Source organism: Eleutherodactylus coqui, chromosome 8, assembly GCF_035609145.1.
Source record: "Eleutherodactylus coqui strain aEleCoq1 chromosome 8, aEleCoq1.hap1, whole genome shotgun sequence".
Lineage (NCBI taxonomy): Eukaryota > Metazoa > Chordata > Amphibia > Anura > Eleutherodactylidae > Eleutherodactylus > Eleutherodactylus coqui.
The window spans coordinates 108,625,593-108,648,996 of NC_089844.1; the positions used below are offsets into that span (position 1 = coordinate 108,625,593).

At 44.6% G+C, this 23,404-nt stretch overlaps 1 protein-coding gene across 1 annotated transcript in view; it reads right to left on the reverse strand.

Annotated features, from left to right (window-relative positions):
- Positions 1-849: 849 nt before the first annotated feature.
- The window catches only part of TXNDC11 (thioredoxin domain containing 11), a 34,717-nt gene continuing 12,162 nt past the window's right edge, over positions 850-23,404 (reverse strand). The window contains exons 5-12 of the mRNA XM_066576190.1: positions 17,154-17,247; positions 13,770-13,882; positions 12,667-12,867; positions 7,334-8,057; positions 5,760-5,905; positions 5,243-5,352; positions 2,647-2,727; positions 850-1,763 (exon numbers count right to left, since the gene is read on the reverse strand). Of these exons, the coding sequence (XP_066432287.1) occupies positions 1,160-1,763; positions 2,647-2,727; positions 5,243-5,352; positions 5,760-5,905; positions 7,334-8,057; positions 12,667-12,867; positions 13,770-13,882; positions 17,154-17,247 (2,073 nt within the window). The 3' untranslated portion in view covers positions 850-1,159. The remainder of the gene's footprint in view (positions 1,764-2,646; positions 2,728-5,242; positions 5,353-5,759; positions 5,906-7,333; positions 8,058-12,666; positions 12,868-13,769; positions 13,883-17,153; positions 17,248-23,404) is intronic.

Sequence of the window (23,404 nt, forward strand, 5' to 3'; positions counted from 1 at the left end):
GGGCCGGCCCCATTGAACACACAGGGAGAACATCAAGATCTCTTGCTGCGACAGCAGCAGCAGGGGATTTCCTTCATCCCCTGCAGGGAGTCCCCTCATCGCTGAACACCCTGCTGCTGCCGGTTCATGTGACAGCATTCAGGAGTTTTACGTCCAAGGAATCCACTGCTGCAGCAATCACAGCCGTGTCAGGGGATTGCGATCTTCTCCCATTGCTTTCACTGGAGACTGCGCTGCTGCCACCCCATTAAAAGCAATGGGATGAAGAGAACTCCCACAGTGATGGGAGGCTGTTTTCACATGAAAACACCTTGCCTCCAGGGGTTTTAGGTTTGCGAGGGCGATATTGGGCCTGATATTGCTCTCACCAGTATTCAGGAGCCCGAAATCCCATAATATGTGGCACTGCATAATGAGTAAACCGGTACCGTTATCTCCTCCCTCGAAGACTACCATCTGGAGATATAGCCTTAGTTCCTGTGCTGTGTGGGAATTAATGGTGGTGGTTCACCTCATGCTCTGGTTCACGTTCTTTCCCACCCTATTCCTTTAAAAAAACCTGCTTTCATTGCTAACTGATGTCTCCAGTAATGGCTGATGGAGAGGTCATGCATTCCATCCACAACACACGGAGGGAGCGGGCACATGCACTGTGATTGTCATGGATTTTTAAGCCTGAGGAAGGAAGGAACCACACTTAGTCATTGGTCTGGAATTACATCAGTTGCATGCCCAGAGCGGCTCAGGCATGTTGTAGGTGGCCACTGGAGACGCCAATCAGCAATAAAGGGGGTTGCAGTAAACCTTTAACATAAAGAGCAGTAAGCATTTAATCTCCAGACAGGAACCTTCACGGGAGGAAATAAAGGAGTTTTATTCATCATGCAGTACCACATATTACAGTGTATGGGGTTTAGAATGCTAAAAGACCTGACAGACGTCCTTTAACTTTTAATAGGACCTTTTGAAATGGTACGATATGGCCCTCACACCCAAAAAGTTTGTGCACCCCTGCTCCAAAACATATTTTGCTCTTTAAAACTAGAGAAAAGATAAAAATAAAAGTTTTAATCTCTACCCACCTGCAAAAGATTTTTTTTTTTATTTACAGTAAGAAATTCAGTATAAATTAATTTCCAAATATTTCTACTAAAAATGTTCAGTCCGTTTTATTCTCTTTATTGTAGTCTAACGTCACTGAGCCTTCTGTGCTGGTGATATCTGATGACCCCTCGGAAGCTTCAGTACTATCAGAGGTTCCATCCTCCAGGTTATTGCGATTTTCAGGTGATTTGTTCTTGGCTTCTAAGGATACCACTAGAAACTTGAGCAGTGCGTTTTCCGCCAAAAGACCTTCAGATGCGGCTACCAGCTCTTTGATCTTGTCGGCCATCGTTCCCACCTCCTGTGCCTTCTGCTCATACAGTGCTTGCAGTTGTTCCTTGTGGCCCTCCAGGGCTTTGTTGTGGTATTCTATTTTCTGCTTTTGCACTTTAAGGTCTTGTGCATCTTTTCTAGCTTCTGAAATATGTTCGGCCAGCTGATCCTGAGCCTCGTGTAAAACATCGATTTCAGCCCGCAGTCTCTTGATCTCTCGTTCCAAGTAGGAAACGTGATCCTCTTTGTACTGTATATAGTGCATTGGGCAGGAGGCCGGTGAATCTGCAGAAGTGGAAGGCCGTGTTGCATATTTTAGAATAAATCTCAGAAGGTTCTGAACGGTGATCTGCTTATCTTCAGGATACTTTACATTGTTGTCTTTCCTGTAAACATAACGATATGGTAAGTTTTGTAGTACAGGAACAGAATGAAATAGTCCTGTTAAAAAACCTTTGCAAATGAAAATGTAATACACACGTTACCAAGTCCCTCCAGAAAAAAGGCACCTTTTTTTTTTAATCATTGAGTTTTCGTTCTGATACATTTTATAAAGCCTCATACTTGGTTTGCTGGCTGTATTACATTAACCAATTATAGGTTATAGCTAGAGATGAGCGAGTATACTCACTAAGGCACATTACTCGAGCGAGTAGTGCCTTAGTCGAGTATCTCCCCGCTAGTCTCTAAAGATTCGGGGGCCGGCGGGGAGGAACGGAGGGGAGATCTCTCTCTTCCCGCTGCAACTCACCTGTCACCGGCCTCCGAATCTTTAGAGACGAGCGGGGAGATACTCTGCTAAGGCACTACTCGCTCGAGTATTGTGCCTTAGCAAGTATACTCGCTCATCTCTAGTTATAGCCAAAAATGTCATTCTGTGTGATAAAGGGGACGTGATTGCATACGTTGTGAAACCTGTAGTCTTAAGGCCCTTTTACATCGATGATTGTACAGGCAGAATTCCCAATCATCACTCTGTCTATGTAAATATGCCAGTGATCAGCAGACAATCTAGTTTGTGGGATGATCAGATCTATGTGGGTCTGAAAATCCTTATTTGTCAGTAGCACATCCCTTCAAGTAAACAGGGGCAGTTCTACTAAGAGAAGTGAATCGACACACAGATGATGGCAAACAGTAAACGACTATTCGTGTAGCCATTCATCCATCATCGTCATGTGCATAGTCCTTTCAAACGAGCACCGAATGACTACTCATTAAAAGGTCCCTTCGTCAAGTTAGTTGGTTTTAAAGTGGAATGTAACTTACCTATTCTGAGGGAAGAACATAATAGTGGGGACACCATCCACCATAAACTCCCAAGGAAGATCATTCTGTGCAACATTTATTCTGGAAGGAAAGTGAAAGATTATTCTAAATCACCATTATAATTTATTACACGTATTAAACTTAAACCCTCTTATTAATTATAACGTAATAGAGGCGTGAGCCCAAAGCAAACTTAGAGAAATTACAATATGAGAGCTTTTCCTCCAGACATAAAATAGGCCATGTAGTAGTAAATCAGTAATTAGCACAGCAGCCAAAGTTTGCAGCCGAGTATACTGTAGGAAGAGCCTGTATGGACGACCAGTGGAGAGTAGGAAGAAGAGCAGCCATAGAGTCAGCACGGCCATGACCACAGGACCATGCAGCTAGCCCCACTGCCTTTACTATAGGACATGGAATAGGTCACCACATTTATGCTGCTCTCTGTGGGTACGATTCATGAATATTGAGGACTAGTCCTATATCTGTGGCTGCCACTCATAAAATATAAGCTGCTGACAAACTGCTACATACAGCAGACATATCACTGCAATCAGCTTGTCCATCACTAACTTATGTTGTCCATTGAGATGGCAGCATAAAGGTGATGACAGCCTTACTCTTCTTCCAGGGGTTTTCCAGGCAAAAAGTATTGATGACCTATCCTCAGGCCATTAAACTTCCATGGCCGTCCCCAGTGTCAGAGGCGGAAGTACCGGAAGTGTAATAACTGGCTTCACTACCATTGAAGCACTTGTACCCTATGAAGACATCCGGCCCCGATGTGCTGACAGCGGAACTAGGCAATCAGCTGTTCCCCAGGGATCCCAAGTGGTGCGTCTCTGGCAATTAACTACCGATGGCCTATCCTGAGGAAACGTCATTAACAGTTTTTGTGCCCAGAAAACCCCTATAAGAGGCCCTGCTGTATGTGACAGCCCTATGCTGAGAGGAGTGACTAATGTCAATGTAATTGCACTAATATATTGGGGTATTCAAGTCTCCTTAAGAGATACTGGTCTTTTTGCTCATTGCAACCAATCACAACACAAGACTTTTTAAGAAGAGATAGCTGTGTGCTACGACTGCTTGCTATGGGCAACAAGGCCAGTTGTTCTGCTAGGCCCAGTCTTCCGTATAAAGACCTTTAAATCGCCCTGTATACAAAGTGCCTTCTATCTTGTATATTAGTAAATACATCTTTACTAAAAGGACCATGTGCATCTTTAACATTTATGCCAAACCCACAGGATATGCCAGTAACGCTGTTTTTTTTTGGGGGGGGGGGGGGGGGGGGAATCTAGTTGATCGGATGAGGTCTGTCGCTCAGTAACCCGACCAATCAGCTGATAAGCACCCACTTACAGCGCTGCTAAACACAGGGGTACGGTGGAGAAGCTACTGCTGCGACCTTTGTAGTGGCTGGCGCTTGTAACTGCAAGTGCAGCTCCCGTTGATTTTAATGACGTGTATCTGCAGTTAAAGGGCCGGCCACTACACAGGGGTTGGAACAGCAGCTTCCGCTCTGTACACTTGTATGTAATGGCGCTGATAGCGGATGCCCAAACAGTTGATTGGCCAGGACCCCGAGTGCCAGATCTCAGCCAATCAACTATTGATGACCTATCCTGAAGATCAGGTCATCAATAGTATTTTCCCAAAAAACACCTTTAAGTGCAAATTCTACCTCTAGGACCATAAGCTATTGGGAGAATGCAGGTCCCATGACTCCTGTTCACAGTATTCCTGGCCTACAGTGCAATAGACAGGCAGCCATGCTTTCGAGTGGCCCTCTCAACTGAGGTAAATGGGAGTCACAGAAGAGGGTCAAACAAGCAAATAATATGGAGTGTGCATTAGATGGGAATTGGCAAACCGGTCTCTGCCCATCGGGTACTGATAGCGTATCCTGGAATGGCAATACCTTTGGATTTTACTTCCAATTTGTATTAAGGATGCAACCCCCCCCCCCCCCCCCCCCCAAATATTTAGTATATACACAACCCAATTACTGAAAAATTACCAATATTTCTGGGATCAGGAATAACCAATCCATATGAAAGTTATACCTGATCAGAAAATTAGCCGCAACTGGGCCTTTTTTATGCACACTAAAAACGGTTGCCCATAGCAGCCAATCACAGTGCATCCTTTTTATTTCCAGAAAGTTTCAAGAAATGGAAGTGGATTTGCTACTATGGGTATAAAGGCTAGGGCTGCATGGCAAATTAGGCTGCAGCAGTAGATCGCAGTATAGCCATGCAGCACTACAACCAAATAGAAGTGCATGCGGTTGCATTGTGAGAGCCAAGGACCGCAAGAAATCCAAACTCGCTGCAGTTCTTGCAAGTATTGTGTCCCAGTAAGTTATGTAAGCAATGCAATGCACTAAGACCATAGCGGCAGCTCCGACGGTGCAACATGTGTCACCGCCAAAGTTGCCATTTTGTCCTAGTCACATTTTGGCAATTCTCCACAATTTTGGTGTATCAGCCAGGCTACAAAATGTAAAAGTGCACAATTACAATTGGCCATCTTCCTGCAAATATCCCCAACATCATTGGCAGGCTAGGTTCATGTGATAATACTATCTTACCTAGCTACAATGAGACTGTCTGTAGCCAATAGCTGCGTGAGTCGGATAAAAATATGATTCAGAGTGGCACAAAAACCACACCAGGTTGTATAGAACAGCAACAACACATCCTGTCAAAGAGACAATTGTGGTTATAGAGCGTGTCATAACTCTAGAAGAATACAGATACGGCCTCACACAGAACTGTATGAAGTGCAGACGTTATTTGAAAGGCTCAGAAATCAGTTTTGAATGTAGCAGCTTTCTGGTTGGTCTGTTTCATACATGACATTCAAGTGCCCAGCATAGAAGACTGTTAGAACTGTAATCCCACCAACCGCCAGCAGACAATATTCCTTTCATGACCTCACGGCTGGAACCAGACTGTGTGAATGGCTCATTGAGCGGCCCGGCCCGGGTATGCAGAGAGCTGGAGAAAAGCAGGTTATTATGTAAAGAATGCAGAGGATAAGCCCGGCATTATGCTCACTGTACACGAAGCTGGCCGAACAAGTCACGGTACAGGCGAGACACAAACCTTTCTGCTGTCCAAAACAACATGACGGAAAGTACTAGTTGTCACTTCAATAATAAGTTGGGGTCTTGGCGTGCCCAAGGCAGGGTCGCTGGCCAGATGCCTCCGCAGCGGACTGTAAACTTTGCTGAAGTTCTGGATAAAAACCTCTGAAAGTAAAAAATGTATAATAGCAATATTATAAGGTCACAAAACATCGGCTTTAGCAGGTTTGCGCTCCGTTTTCTAGCTGTGTGCAACTCTGGGGGTCTTATTTGGGAACATCATGTTCCTTTTATATGGAAAGAAACTGCCGGTGACAGGCGCCAATCAATATAGGAAGTTGAATGCCATATGTTGCAATCAATTGAGCAGGGGGGTGGGAGGTTGATCTGCTTATATGAGTAATCATTTAGGTGATCCTCAGCCCATATAAAAGGCTGTTAAAAGGCTATTCTGGCAAATAAAAATTAAAAAAAAAAACACAAGTTTTTTCATCCTTGCACCCCTCGCCTGTCACACTCTGGGCGTCATAATATATAAAAATAAATAAAATCAGTCACTTCCATGCAGCAGCTTCCTGTCTGATGCTTATCAGCCACCACACTGATGCTGAGATTTCTCCCTGCACATTTTTGCTATGCTAACGCTTCCATGATGCACCAGCACAGCATCACGTGACCAGCTAGAGCCAGTACCATCTCTGTCAGCAGGAAGGACAGTGCCATTAACTTCAGTATTTACCTAAATAAGCTACAGATTATAGCTATACAGTCAGCAGGATGGGCTGTGATCTCCTCTATTATAACTGTATGGTCATCATCAGTAACTGATGGAGAGCTTGTGAGGAAGGGTCCATTACAGTAATAATGCTTATTGCAACAACTGACTAATTTGATAATTCATAAACCCAAGTAAACCTGAGCTGGTCAGAATTGAGATCACATGACCATAGCCAACATATACTGGTGGGCTAGCTACAAAATGAATGAAAAAAAAAACAAAAAACAATCACTCAAGTGGCCCTTTAAAGGGGGGTTGTCTAGCTATAAGCCACCGATGGCCTACTTTTAGTAGATCGGTAGAGGTTTGCAGTCTGCGCTCCTACTGATCAGCTCTTCTCTGGGCCCTTGTGCAGTGGGCTGAATTCTGCAGGTAGCATACACATCTGTCCCAGCTTGGTATTATAGGCAACATTACTATTTGCTTCAGTGGGAACAGTGTCTGTAATGCCAACCCAGGCCACTGCAGTGGGAATAGAGCTGTCTGTTACCTGCAGAAATCAGCTCAGAGCATGAGTGCACCAGCCCAGAAACCAGTGGATTATCAAGGGGCTTGGGGCAGCAGAACTCCACTGATGTACTATTGATGGCTTATCCTTAGAATAGGATCAATACTTTACAACTGGACAACCACTTCAAAGCCATATTCACATCTGCATTAGCCCTTTTCAATCGGAATATCCACAAGAATGCTGCAGTATGAAAAAATTAGCTCAAAAAGATTTCCCATTTGTAAGGACAGCTTTGGCTTAATACAGATCGTGTTAGGAGGTGTGTAATACACACATGCTTTACGGCTAGTCACCATGAACATACCTAATGCAGGTCCAACGAGAGGCTGGTTCTGGTCTAGGATATAATGGATCTCTTCCTTCAAATCAATAATAGCAGCAAACAACCTTTCGTGACCAGAAGCTCCCAGTCTCTCTGCGTACAACCAGGATAGATTGGAATCTAGAAGATACATATTTAAGGTTTTGTTGGTCCTGCACCTGAGCCCAGTGATACTGTCATTGTTCCAATGATAGGTGGAAGGAACTTGTCCCTGTTCCTCAATATGAGGCATTATGTGTGACAAATTCTCATGGGGGACCTTCCCTAGGGAAGAAAGCACAGAGGATGCATTGTCTTGGCTGGTGGTGAAAGCAATCAATCCTCTGCTTATTGTCTGACAACACGCAGTATAGAAGAAATAGGGACTGTAAGAGCTGAGAAAGTTGCTGCATTCTTTCACAGTTGACATGAAGTTCAGGAAGAATTGTTCTTTGAGGTAGAAAGACTCTAAGGCTGCGGCGATATCCAGAAAGTTGCAGTGTGGCGCAGTGACGGTGCGCGGGGAGACTCCTCGGCTCTGATTGACACACAGTTCACACACGTTCTGGACCCGGGACAGGAGATGCCACTGAGGAAGGACTACAGTGTTACAACATGGCAATGGCCTTAAAGCTATAAATGATGCAGAGTCCAGATCTCCTTGCTCCTGATGGTCAGCGTGGGGGCTTTCAGTGCAGCTGTTATACTTCAGGACAACTTCCATGATCTAGAATACAGACAGAGCAAATTATGTTAAAAGGAAGATATTCTCTCTCCCCCCCCCCCCCCCTCGTTAACGTCTAAATGCACTGACATCGTGCAGTTTTCGTGCACGACTCGTTGATCGCTCACTTCAAGTCTTCTTGAATTGAGGGATCAGCTGTTATCATAGCTGAGCAGATAAGATTCTCTGTGCCCGTGTCCTGCTGTGAATTCACAGCAGGGCACGGGCTGTAAGCATACAGAACAATACAGCTGTTTGCTTATGCAAAACAGCTGTATTGTTCTATTAGTGGCTGCGGCTGTGTCCCACTCTGGCTGAATAACTATATAGCAGCTACTATAAGGTATGCAGAGATGATCGCTCAAAACGGTCACTCAAACTGTCGTTTGAGCGATCTGTCAGTGTAAATGGGGTCAGACTGCTTTAAGGACAAAGGTTTATAATGAGCCAACTGAAGTGTATATTGATTTAATGAAGTTTGTGCCTCTCGCCAATACATACTACTGTCAGCAATAGGATTCTGAATGAAGTCCCCATGAGTCAAATATAGCTGTATCCTGTCACAATTAACCCAAAATGAATGCAGTTTCCAAAGTCAGGTCCAAATCAATAGATTCCACCACCAGCTGAAGTTTCACTAATAAAGGAGAGTGATCAGAGATAGCACAGGGTAATAACCTTACACCAGCAATATTAGTATATGAGAGGCCATTTCACTACGCTAAGTCTATCCTAGATAGCGTCTGCTAGGTTGAAGAGCGACATAAATACGGCCGCACTCCTGGGTGTTTTTTCCCCAGAGATCAATCAATCAAGTTTTCTGCATCACCCTCCACAATGCAGAAAAATCCCCTGCAGCATCAGAGGATGTCTATTGCAAGGTTAGTGCAGAAGCTCTCCCATACCGCCATGGGCTAGGCCAGAGGTGTACATACAGAGAAGGCATCCTGAGCCAATGATGAGAGAGGGTGTCGCTCAGACTACTTCAGGTTAGGCATTACAGCTAGACTATAGTCATGGATCAGAGCTTTGTACTAATAGAGATGGGCCAAAAAGCAGCCAAGGAAAATACATAGCAGGTAATCCTTCCCCCAAAGTACTGATTTACATATCAATTGTGAGTTGCTGACTGAAGGATCACTTTAATAAAACTGGTGTATTACAGCTGCAAGTGTCCGACTGTGAATCTGATCATCTAAACTTATAGATGTAGCAAAGGTTACCCGAACTGTTGCAACAAGTTATCACAGCAAAAGCCAAATAATGCGTTAAGAAAAAGGTTTGTGCCATGGTTTAATCGTCCAGTTAAACTTTGCTACCCCTGTTCATCATTGTAAAGGACCAATGATGCGGGTTAGTATGGGCCACGGTTTGTCGTCACAACACGGTTGTGTGAAATTGGTCTTTGAGTCAAGCAAAAATTGCATTGGCACTAAAGTCAAACTAGTTTAGTCTGTCATGGCCAGGTAATAATGGAAGCCGTAACACTAGTGAGAATAAAGCCTTATGTCCCTTTTACACAGGACATCCCAGGAGTAACAGCGCCGGCGCTTCCACACAGGAATGATCACTGTTCAGTGAATGCAGGTGGAGAGGGCCGAAGATCTCTTATGGCCGCCCGCCTCCATTCACAGAAAACAGGTCGTTCGCAGATGAAGGACGGAGGATTTCTGGGGCATAAAAAAAAACAAAAAACAAACAAACAAACAAAAAAAACAAATGCCAAAGGATCGTTAGTCATTCAGCTGCTGACCGTGTTTACACTTAACGATTATCGTTCAGAGTCACGTGATAAAGCGAGAATCTGACCGATACAATTATACTTGTTCAGTATTAATGGGCCCTCAGCAGCCACCGTAGTTTTACACCCCGTACAAGAGCCGGCACAGTGCAGAATTGGTTCTATGTATATGAGGTAACAGTATGAGGCGAGCAGTGATGGCTCGGTTCAGGAGTTCAGCCGCTCACATGAGCGGATAAACAAGTCACTGTGTGATGCTACAAAGCCGACAAAGGATTCTGCAACTCTAACAAAATGCCTTGCAGCCTCGGAAAACAAGAGGAAAGTGGTTTATGGCTCAAGGTCAAAACATGCCCAATGAGAGGTCAAGAGAGCATCGCCTTAAAGAAAGACAGTCACTAACTTTTAGCCCTATGAACTAAGCTCATCGACTAAAGGTAGGCAACCCGCTGAGTCTGGGGATGTAAGGGTTATACTTACCTCCCCCGTTGTGAGTGCTGAAAGCCGCTGCTCAATGCATCGAGTGATGCAGCCAGTAGTCCCCCCAAGTATGAAATTAGAACGGGCGGGCTACTTAGCGCACAGATCAATGCATTTAAAGGCGGCTTTCATTTCAGACACCAAGGGAACGATGGGGAGCCAAGTATGAGACTTACATCCCCAAACTCAGCAGGTCCTCTACTTTCAGTCCATAAGCCTAACTTATAGGGCTAAAAAGTTGGTGATGGCTATATTTTTCCAACCTTAATAAGGGAATCTAAGAGGAATTTTGCACAGAAAGATCATCGTTCAATTAATGGTTGGATTGTGCAAAACTGAATACTCCTTCAGTGTAAACATGGCCAACAATTTGACAATGGATGATAATTTGTTTGCTTATGGCCTGGTGTCTATTTTATGCAGGCGTAAAAACTGAGCAACTAGTACTGGTTTGTGGAAACCGGCAGCTGTTTCTCTATGAACGGCTGCCTGTTTCCCATCAATAGGGGCGGGTGGCCGGAAGAGATCTCCAGAGTACTCCATCTCCATCCACGTCATGTGTGAAAACCCAGGAGCGATGCTCTTTAAGACAGCTGTGTAAAACCACCGAGGGGAAAGGTTCCTTCACACAGGCGTATTTGCTCACGCAAAATCTGCACCTACAATATGCAGAGAACAGACCACATTGTTTCCAATGGCTTTGTTCACTTTGCCGTATTTTGCGCACACATTTTGGTTGCGCAATTTAAAAAAAAAACAAACAAAAAAAACCACACAACGGCATGCTCTACTTTTCTGCGCACCAAAGCTCCCATAGAAGTCATTGTAGGTATGCAAAACTCAGCCGCGTGCAAGATAAATTGCCCTTCAAGTGCTCCAATTAATGATATAACGAGTCCATCAGGGCTTGCTTTCAATAATCATGAATACATTTGTACGTGCCGTCACATAGCGCCATCACAAGCAACAGTCAGATGCCAGCTTACATGAGGGGGTGCGCTGTCAACAAATGAGGATTTTTAGGTCATTGTAAAATATGTGATAGATGAAAAAGATGCAGATTATGATTTGGTTGCTGGTATATTGATTAATTTGCCATTTGAGTGACCCACGATTCAGGATTTTACACGAATTGTGAAAGTCGATTTGAGCTCCACCTGCGTAAGCGGGGCTAAAGTCATGCATGGGAGCGGCTCATTACAGGCGATCGGGAGCTTCTAGTCATATGGGACAGGTTGCAGATACTCGGCACTCGGTCGGCAATACACTTCCACTTTACCCTGCCTTCCTGCCCGATCATGTGACTACTTCTGCCCCACTCAGCTTCCACGTCCCGGCTTGTCCCAGCTGTTCATCATCCAGGCTCTCTCCTCTCTACAGCGTGTGGGGATCTACATCTACAAGCACATCCTCCGCTCGAAACACTTCAGCCCTGTGGTGAACTGCAAGTCCCAGCATATCATGTAGCAATTTATAAAGGGAGATATGTGGAATTGTATTAGTTAAACAGACACCACTTTTTGTTCAATTAAACAACTTTTGAGCAATAATCATCCGTGTAAATGGCCCATAACTCAAGCTTGCAAGTCAGGCTTCTGAAAACCCTGATGACCAGCTGATATGAAGGTTTGGAGAGCCTCACATTTCTCGTATAGTTGTTCTTACAGCTGATACTTATGTGTATACCATGTAATACTACCCGATCTTTTCTCCTTAGGGAGTGGCACTGTGGAGGTATTCTTCCATCTCCCTTATTTGAGTCTCCTCACTCACCGTCTAGGTGCTCTCCTTAGGAAGAAAGATAGCATTTCTGACCCCCGTCCCAGGCATCTCACTAGCAAAGCCAGACTTCTACTGTACACGGATGAAGGGCAAATACCCTGAAACAGCTGTCTGTACATGGAGTCTGGCTTTGCTTTTAATTCCCAGTCATTGCTACAAGGCTTGTATAAAAAGTCTAACTTTGGCTTGAAGGAATGCTGCCTTCCAATAGGTGGCGCTGTGGAGGTATTATTCCATCTCCCTTATTTGCATGTAATACTATATAGCTGTGCAGAGCCCACCAGAGGCGGAGTCTTCCTCTCAGCAGCTCTCGGGACTAGAGGAGTGATACAAGCCTGGCACCACCTCTAATAACCATACGCCCTTATAAGACATATAGGCAGATATTGTCACATGAGACAACCCAAATACCCAACGGTATGAAGATACTATTTCTAAAGGTGAAGACAACTTGTGCACCGAACAAGTACAGTTGTAGTGACCTTTCCGGTAGCACAAAATTGGGTTTACATTGAAAATCTCTTCATATTATTTGTGAACCTGTTTGCAGCATCGCAGAAACCACTAAACCCTGAATCATCAAGGTTAGCAGACAACACATGCACCGACCTCATCCAGCAGCGGCTGTTCTTCAGCGACTGGGTTGAATGGTATGAACATTAAGAGAGCCGGGCCTTTCTTCAGCTCATTATTCAGTAGAAGGCTTTTGCCACCATGAGGACGTATCCACTGCAGCAAGGTCTGACGGTTATCCAGTGCCCACTTGCAAATATTTGCAGCTGTGAAATTCATTTCATGATTTGGGTATACCTGGCAGTAAAGTGAGAGAAAAAAAGCAATGATCTATATATACACACACGAACAACTAACCAAACTAACTGCAGTTTATTCATTTGTGGTGTGTCGCCCTGCGCCCCATTCTGGGCTATGTATGGGTTTAACCAAGTTGAGCAGCTCTGCAACTGCTGGTTAAGGGGTTATCCCATGGATCATCATGCCAAAAGACCTGAAAAGCTGTTACTAGCAGTTTTAAGAAAAGGTTGTGCCACCAAACACACCCCGGGCAATCAGCTGATCACCCTGGGTCCTGCTCCCAGCAAACAGCGGCTATAAGGGAGGCCAGAATGGGAGCCACTCTTACTGTGCAGCCCTTCAGTCTGGGTCAGAGGGGAAGGTTCATTATTAGGGGGCCCACAATGATATGCATATGTCCTGAGAGGGCTTAAAAACAAGTTACGATGGTATCACAAGATCTTTAAAAGGTAAATTACAGTGTGCCTAACAAAAACAACAACTGGTGCTACCTGCCAGTAAAATACATTTGTGGTTAAGATGTAAAGTGGAAGAGGAAGTATGATAAAAATACATAATGTTAATCTAAACCTACACCCAAATGGCTATGGGTAACAAGGCCAGGTTTCTGTTAGACGACTTTGCTAAAGACGACCCATAATATTTTCATACTATTTCTTCTACAAACTGAATAGACATTTACAATTCGTAGCCTTTAAAAGGACCATACACTGCTATGTTAGAGGAGGTAACAAAACAAGATGCTTGTCCTGGTTGACAGCAAGAGGATCATGATCAGTTAGTAAGGACAGCGGTCTGTAATATGCGAGGTCTGCCTGCTGATGGAAATACATAGAAGTCTTATAGCAACGTGGAGTTAGGAACGGAGCTTTTATTCCTGTAAACCATGAAGTACTTACTAAAGAGGAACTGAGACTTCTATGCAAATAAACGCTCCCTGAACTACTGAGGGAGATTTCCTTTGCAAGTGCTTGATGAGTGATCACTCCAAATCGTATCGTATGTATATAATCTGCAGAGGAAACAGAAGAAGAAAAAAAAGTAAGAACAAAAATCTATATCTATCCATCTAATCAGCAGCACAAAGGACTTTCAGAACGGTTCCACACTTGCATGAAGACAAGAGGTGATGCAGCAGGTGGACCTAACGGCTGTTGAATGTCTATTTGAAAGGTCTACCACAATGGAAAGCAATTAAGCAGCCCAAAAAAGTTTTATTGAGCGGTCAGATAAATGACAGTTATTACCATAACACACCCAAAGATAGAACATTAGTGTTCGGTTATCTCAATGCTGCCCTCTACAGGCCTAACCACGTGCTGCACAGGCTCTGAAGTTCAGCTAGTTTCACAATGGTATGTTTAAAAATCTGCACGATGTAGTTTGCAAAATCCACAAAAAAAAATATTATATATATTTATTTATAATAATATCAATAGTAATAGATTAGACACACATCTGTCAGAATGTGTGGGGTTTTTTTGGCTACAGGAAAAAAAAAACAAAAAAAAAAAAACAAAAAGTACCACCCAGCATTAGTAACAGGATGGCTATAGAGCCCTCCATAGCTCCAATAGAAAATTATGAAGTGAGCAGGCTAGTATGGGCAAGACCAGTGCATGTCAGTTGGTATGATTTGCTCAGTACGTGCCTCTGAACCAGACGGGCTACATGCATTACATAGTTGCCCTTTCATTTGAAAGAGCATTCACACAATTTCCCCATGCATGTTCCGTCCAACTGTAATATGGACAAACCTTGTGTGGGAAAAACAGCCCATTGACTTCAATGGGTTAATTTACGTAAGGGATTTTAGCTCACATTGATTGTGTGAGATTGAAGAAGACATAAAAATTAGGGGAAAAATTTTTTTTCCTTTTTTTATTTAAAAATTAAAATCGCTAGACATCCCATTTTTAGTCGCCTATTATTCACTATAGGAGTACAAGAAAAATAAAAAAGTTACATTTTAATTAAATTGTTCTCGCATGTAAATACAAGTGTGATACCACTTTTTCAATTGAAAGAACATGTGATTGTCACGCAAGTAAAAATTGCAAGTGCAACAACGCTTTTTTCTTGTAAAAGCATGTTGCAATCGCTGGCAGAAAAAGCTAGTTTTTTTTCACCCATGTGAATGCACCCTAAGCAAGCAGCCACACAGATCTCACTAACATGGCAGCAATTCATACTACATAAGGGGTTCTCCAGCATTCGACAGTGTCGGATGCTGCATTTTACAAGGTCTATTGCTCCATTACATTTATTTAAAGCGCACCCCACGGCTCACCCTCATCAGTCAGCAGCTTTCTTAATGTCCCTAATTTTGAAGGGAAAAAAAAAACCAAACAAGCACTTCAGTCTAACAGCCGCCCCCTGACCGCTGATAATGACATTTTCTACTTATGTATTATCCCAAAAGGGAGCCTGGCATTTAGAATAATCATCTCCTCAGTGCGACAGAGAAAGCAGCGCAGCAGGAAACATGTGCAACGCATGGTAATCACCTCGTGAGTCATAACTGGATCAGTCACAGTATAAAACACACTATAGGACCAAAACCCCGAGGACACCGATCACCGCCTCCACATGGGCTTGTTACATATCAAATGTCTACTTTATTAGATGGCACATGAGATGCAAACCCGAGCCTTCATAGAAAAGCTTTATTTGTACTGTATTTACTGAACCAAAGTTCTCTAAAAGCTTGATCAACCCCATTACACTTAGAGGGGTTGTCTGGAAGTAGAAATGTATGGCTGCTTTGTTCCAGAAACAGCACCACACTTGTCCATAGGCAGTGTCTGAAATTGCAACTCAGCTCTACTGAAGTCAAGAAGCGACAGAAGTAGGAGCCGGCTATATCTGACAGCCAGGATTAGAGCCAACTTCAATCCTGGCCACTAACCACAGAAAGCTTGCTCTGTCACATCACTGGCCTTCTGCCATCTAATCACAAAGGTCTGATAGGCCTCCTTTGGGCATTTCAACCTATCAGTCGACCTGCCATGGTTAGCACTGTCAAAGAATAGAAAAAAAAATACACTGCAATACAGAAGTATTGCAGTGTGTTATCAGACCAATCATTGGATCACTTGTTGAAGTCCCCTATAGGGGCAAAGGAAAATAAAAAAGTTAAGGAAATAAAAAAAAACACTATTAATTGATCATCTTTTCAATTTTGCAGGGCAAGCACTGTTCAATTAAAAAACTAAGCCAAGTTGCTGTTTTTGAACATTTTGGTCCCCCCCTCCCCCAAAAAAAAGATAATCCAAAAAGGTCACATGCACCTCAAAAATGGTACCAATAAAGACTACAGCTCACTGGCTATGAACAAGCCCTCCTACGGCTTATGTAAACAGGAAAAAAATGCTGTGGCTTTTGAAAAAGTTAGGATGTGCAAGAAATAAAAACACAATCTGTGTCCCCTTTACTATTAAACTAGGCCGGCCACACCCTTAAAGGGGTTGTCCCGCGAAAGCAAGTGGGTCTATACACTTCTGTATGGCCATATTAATGCACTTTGTAATGTACATTGTGCATTAATTATGAGCCATACAGAAGTTATCAGAAGTTATTCACTTACCTGCTCCGTTGCTAGCGTCCTCGTCTCCATGGTGCCGTCTAATTCTCAGCGTCTAATCGGCAGATTAGACGCGCTTGCGCAGTCCGGGTCTTCTTTTCTGAATGGGGCCGCTCGTGCCGGAGAGCGGCTCCTGGTAGCTCCGCCCCGTCACGTGCCGATTCCAGCCAATCAGGAGGCTGGAATCGGCAATGGACCGCACAGAAGAGCTGCGGTCCACCGAGGGAGAAGATCCCGGCGGCCATCTTCAACCGGTAAGTAAGAAGTTACCGGAGCGCGGGGATTCAGGTAAGCACTGTGCGGTTTGCTTTTTTAACCCCTGCATCGGGGTTGTCTCGCGCCGAACGGGGGGTCTGTTGAAAAAAAAAAAAAAAACAGTTTCGGCGCGGGACAACCCCTTTAAGGGGTTAATAAATGAATGCAGGATTTCTAGTAGAAATAATTGCAGCCAACCAAGATTGGTCTTTTATGGTTTGTGATTCTTAGCTGCTCAATGTAAGTCCTGCCTTTGTATCTCCACTCGGGTACAGACCGGTCTCTGAACTCATTATTTTAGAAGCAAAGGGTTAAAGTAACGAGGACTCATGAGATCTGCACCCAATAGAACAAGTGTGAGTGAAGAGAAGTGGAGGGGTGCCTTTTTAATTAAAAGATGAATCACAGCTGAGAAAGCCGCCCAACCCGGACGAGCGGCACATACCTTTCTGTAATGAGTGCAGAGCAGATCTGAAGAAGGTCAGGTAGCCGGGAGGTTGAGGCGATGCATTGAATTCGAAAAAGCCCAGGACTCCGGGCTGCAAAAGAATAAGAGGAAGGACCATGAATGATATTCTGTCTCAAAGCACAAGCTCTGTGTGGTGCTGGATTCATTATAAGACGGTTCCTTCATAATGTGCCCCATCAAAGCAGAGGCTGTGCAGTTCAGGCTCACGTTTGATCATTATACTGCATTAAAAAAAACAACTAGAATATACGCACACGCTGACCAAAGTATTGGGACCCCCACCAATCCTGGGCTGTCAGGCGGATGTGTGAGCATTAGGAATAAAGGAGTGTATGAGATAACCCAGTACCTAAACCATCACAATGCCACCAAGTATAGAGCTGGCAGGTATGGTGGTGGGAGGTCACCTGAGCCACCAATCAGTACAGGACCTTTTCAAGTCCACTGTTGGCAATTATTGGAAAATGAAAACAACTGGAGTGTGTGCTGTGCAGCCACATTCAGGGAGACCAGACAATCTGAAGTCAATGGAAGCTGACCAGTCTTCAGTGTCAACTGCGGACAAGCTGCAGATTCTGCAGGAAGAGGAGATTTAAAAACAAAATATATTATATATCTCTGTACTCCACATGTCCAACGGCGAGCCGTGCAGACCATCCGCAGTATAGATGTCCCGGGAGAATAGAGATCCACGCAGATTTCCCCGCCTGCAGAAACAGGTAAGAAGAGTCACAGGCAGAGTAGGATTCCGCTGTGGGCTCCCGCATGCAGGATCCTGAACCGGTCATAGAAATGAGGCCTAAGGAGAAGGTCTGCAAACATCATTGGTCAGCCCAAAGCCCAAATCTCAACCCCATCTACCATCACACCCAGCATCCCCCATCACCATCTGAAGAACTCCTCGAGGAATGGAGATAAATCCCTCCACACATCTATTGGAATTTGGTGGACAACATGTCTAGGAGGGCGACTGCAGTCATTGAGGCCAAGGGCAGCCCAACACCATTCTGAAGCCGGTATCTCATAAACAATTAAGTACAACTACTAATACAATGACTTGTTTCAATGAAAAGAGATCTGTACAATGACCGATGACTATGTAAGGTTAGGCATTTGAATAAAAAAAGTTAGCACCACCTGCTGGTGAGTAATTATAACTACATAACCATGACGTAGCATTAGTTTCACATACTGTACACAAAAAAATTATATCCATCTTTTTAATCTCTCTTCATATTTTCTTGAGCTTCAAAGACGCCCACACCCCAGCCCTATAATATAACCACCGGCCGCTTATCACAGCCTGGACTTTCCCAAGAATGCCTGGTAAGTGCCAATACTTGACATATCGATTTTAATATAACTGATTTAATAGGTCAGCAGTCACTGGACTCCGGTAGGGTCTCTGGATTCATATAAATAAGCTTATTTGCAGTGTAATACATAAAAATGGAAAGCATAACAGAAGTGAAATACCACCGGACAAGATTAGGGTCCGTTCACATCCCATTCATGTATCATGCTTGTTTGCAGCAGGGCTGTGGAGTCGGTGGGCCAAACCTCCAACTCCTTCATATACCCCTCTGTCAAGTGCATTGTATTAAAATGGTAACATCAGGCCTTTCATCCATATTTATGGGACATTTCAAAACATGCAACAAATTCTGTACCAAATCATACTAACATATACACACATATATATATGTATACGCCGGAGTCCGTACATGTCTACTGATTCCGACAGTTCCCAGTGTTTAAGAAATAAAACTATATAATACAATGCAGCACCTGTTTGCAGGACTCATTTGTATTGCAAATACTATGGAATAAAAAGGTGGCTTGTCAGCTGCCTAAGGCCTCATGACCACGGCCGGGTCGGATTCCGCCTGCGAAATCAGATCCGGTGCCCCCCAGAGACCCTATACTCACCTGCCTGGATCTGCCGCGAGAGTGTTGGTTGACACTGGGGTAGGACGCGGATTCCCGTGATACTTCCACTGTACCCGCTGCACAGAGTATCGCGGGACAAACGGCTTTCATTAACTGCAATGCAAGCAGTCCGTGCGTTTTTCAATTAAAATTAGAACATGCTGCGATTCTCCCCCTGTGAGCAGAAAATGGCAGCAGATTTCCGCTCGTGGGCAGGGGAAAATCGTTTTACACAGCAGGTCCATGGATGGACATTGCTGCAAAAATCACGGCGGGTGTCTGACCGTGATTTCCGCAGCGATAATCCGTCCGTGGGCATTCGACCAAAAGCATGCCAAACAGACGCTCTTGACACATGTGGGGTCAATCAAAGACTATATACGTACTCTCAGCATGTACATTGCAGGTAATGACAATAAGCAAGGTGTGAACCAAGGCTAAGGGTACCTGCATATTGGGGATTAAAAATTCTCAGGCAAAACTCAGACAGCCCTCACACACCCCACCCATGCGCTATCCAATGTGCTGAACACCGCACGTTGACATATGCCATTATCGTTCGAAAAAATGAATAAATCGGACATGCTGCAGTTGTTTTTTCCCCCATCAGACTACTCGTCTGAGTAAGAAAAAAAATAAATAAAAGTATACGTGTGTGTACACACACACACACACACACACACACACACACACACACACACCATTTCAGTCCAAAAAAAAAAATCATCAAGAGTAAAAAACAGCCATGTTCACGTACCCTAAAAGGTCCATTTGCACAGAAATATAAACTTTTTGAACGATTGACACTTTTAGCGATCTTTTCATATGCATGTAAAAGGGCCTTCGGGAGCTGTTTGCAAAGCCCACCATGTGAGCTGGGCTCTGCACACAGCTGCAATGTTCTCATCAGGGCCGCCAGCAGAATACACTGTAATCTCCCAGCTTCCACGGAGAATACAGCTTGCGGTCTGTTGAGAAATACTTTATCTTTCTGCTGCTAAATTATAGATTTTAAGTTCATTTTAAAATCATCGTTCAGATGAAGAGCACCATGATAGCGTTTACACTCAACACTTATTGCTCTTTTGCGGTCGTTGGAATGAATTTTGAGCAATGATCGATGCAAGTAAATGGTTCTTAGGGCTGCACTTACATGTCCACGGGCAAAATAAGAATTAAAATCCGCAGGGATGCATTGACCACCCGCGGGTAGATAAATACCCGCGGATCGTCAATAAAAGTGATTTTTAAAAAAAATGGAGCATGGAAAAATCTGGACCATGCTCCATTTTCATGCGGGTCTCCCGCGGGGACGGCTCCCGCGGGCTTCTATTGAAGCCTATGGAAGCCGTCCGGATCCGCGGGAGACAAAAATCATATTTTACTCACCCGCTCCGGTTCTTCTCTTCGGCGCGGCGCCATCTTCTCTCAGTCGCGGCCGGATCATTTTGCTTCGGCCCGGCGCATGCGCAGGGCACGTCACCGACGTCATCATGCACATCCGCCGAGCCGAAGAAAGAAGATCCGGCCGCGACGAGAGAAGATGACGCCGCAGCAAAGAGAAGAAACGGAGCGGATGGGAGGTGAGTTTATTCTTATTTATTCTCCTTTTCAGCGCTCATGTCCGCGGGGCAGGAGGGACCCGCTGCAGATTCTCCATGGAGAATCTGCAGCGGATCTGATTTTCCCCGTGGACATAAGGCTTTAGCGTTTTGCTGCGTGTTTGTACCACAAACTGTTTTTCAAATACTGTACACAATTTTTTACAAACAGCATTCATTGTTAAAACTACATGCATTTTTTTTTTTTTTTAGGCTACAGTTCAAAAACACAACAAAATACGCCAGGGGTGAATGCAGCCCAAGAAGACAGACAAAATAGACTTTCAGAGATCACAATTTCCATTGGATCCCTATTTAGTGCACACAGGTGACTGCAGGCGGGTTACTTAGTGAGGTTTAGCATGCCCAACAGAGATGGGCTCTTACAGCCGCCAGTTGCCTTACAGCAAGTAGTAAAAGAGGCCCTATCTGAGTGAGGCCTCAAGCACACAGCAGGTCCTCATTCAGGCTGTGGAATCCCACACGGAATCCGTCCCTGACTGCAGCGAGTGAACCTGCCGATGTCCACGCGGACCTGTCCTCTTCCGGCTTCTCTGTACTGCGGTTGGTCCGCACGGCTTGCCATTGGACATGCACAATACAGATTTATTTTTCCCCCTCTAACTATTGCTTTTCCCGCGGAATCCGTGGCCCATTCGCAATGTCAATTGTGGACGGGCCGCGTGTCGGATGACTTTCATTGACTTCAATGGAAGCTGTCCGTGCAGGAACCGCAGGAAAATGGAGCGATTCTTCATCCGCGAGCGGAAACTGCAATTGGTTTCCGCTCGTGTGCATTGGAGAATCATTTTTCCATAGCATGCTATGGAGGGTTATTGCTGTGGAATCCAGAGGCGGATGCCAACCCCAGATTCCACAGCAAAAATCGGCCCATGGGAACGAGGCCTTAGATGAAGGTGGTGGGAGGGATTATTTACCAGGCACTGTTTATTTATTTATTCCTATGCTACAGGTTTAATAGAGATAAATCCCTGACTGGGTCTTCACAAGGCCCCAAGCTGTCACGGCAATCAAACAGCACTCCTAGATTTCATTGCAGGGAGACATAAGAAGCTCCATCCCTCTATCAGGCAATGTAAGTGCCATTGTCAGTACCGACAGCAGTATGTAAATTGTTAAAAGGGCATCGTTCCAGTTAATCACGGATCCTGTTGCTGCAGCAAGCACTCACTGCGTATGAGGTGGGCTGAGCTCCTGAGCCTGGTCTACACCGATGCATGGGGTACAACTATGGCAGACATCAAAATATAAACTTGTAAAAACCATCAGATTGCAATGGCTGCATGTGTGAGGCAGAGAAGGGAAAGATATTATCCTTCCTTAAGGAGAGCACCTAGGTGTGTGAGGAGACTTCTGGGAAATATGCAAATAAGGAAGATGGAACAATACCTCTGCAGCGCCACCTATCGACCTGCAGGAATGCATCCAATGTTAGACTCTTCATAACAATGACTAGGAATTGAAAACCAAAAGCCAGAAAACCTCACTTACCTTCTAGGTGCTCTCCTTAAGGAGAGATGATACCCCTCCCGACCTACGTCATAGGGCTCTCACTAGCCACGCCAGAAAACCTATTGCACGCTGATGAGGGGCAAAAACCTGTCTGTGTATGGTATTCTGACTTTTGGTTTTCAATTCCCAGTTATTGTAATAAAGACTTGGATACAGAGTCGTGCATTGACTTGCAGGAATGCTGCCTTCCAATAGGTGGCGCTGCAGAGGTATTGTTCCATCTTCCTAATGAAGCAGGGAAGAGCATGGAGCGCAGGAATCTGTCTAACCTCCGTTCAGTGTTTGTGAGATAGATTGACAAACTCAAGGTAAAAGTTAGCTACATCTGTAGCAGTTTTATCTATAGACTGGATTTCCATTCTGCAGTTTCTACATTTTATTTCCCAAAAATTAGGATCTTAAAAAAGGAATCTGCCGTGACCTTTCGGCCCTATACACTGTGTTGTGGGGCCCAAAAGGTCTGGAAAGGGTGAGTGGCGATTCATACTCAACAGGCACCCTCCTAGCGCTGTATACAGGCGTGCACAAATTTCCAGGTGAAAAGTCACCGTATGAGTGCAACAACTTTGCAGGGACACAATGCTAGAACATGGAGCCCGTTGAGTATGAAATACCACTTCCCGTTCCCTGACCTTTGAGGCCTATGATGCAGCTTATGGGGCTCAAAAGTTATGATATGTTCCCTTTAAAGTGACCCCAGGTCTCAGGATCAAAGTCTGTCCTAAGTCCAGGGGGTGGAGTGATATTGCATACCATTCTCCCTTCTTGCAGCAGACCTGCCAGTCCTTAAGTCTCCTTCTTCAGTCTCTCAAGATACCCACCACACTTTCTAAGTACAGTAGTGTGCATTAGTAGCATGTTAGACTATAAACACACATCTACTAGGGTTGCTTACATGAATGATGCTGCAATTCTGAAAGCAAGATGAAGTGTCTGACTACCGACAGTGTGCATCAGGTAGTGAGAGGAGCAGTGTGGCCATCTTGGAAGACCAAAGAGGGGCCCCAAGAACCAATGGTTTTGTGGCAGAAGTGGAAAAGAGTGGCAGGTAATATTACAATGTCCTCAGTCCTAGGATATGTTTGATCCTGAGTGGGTTGCTTTAGGTGGCCTGCACACAGGCGAGTCAGATTCTGCATGCAGAAACTGGCCCTGGCAGCAGCG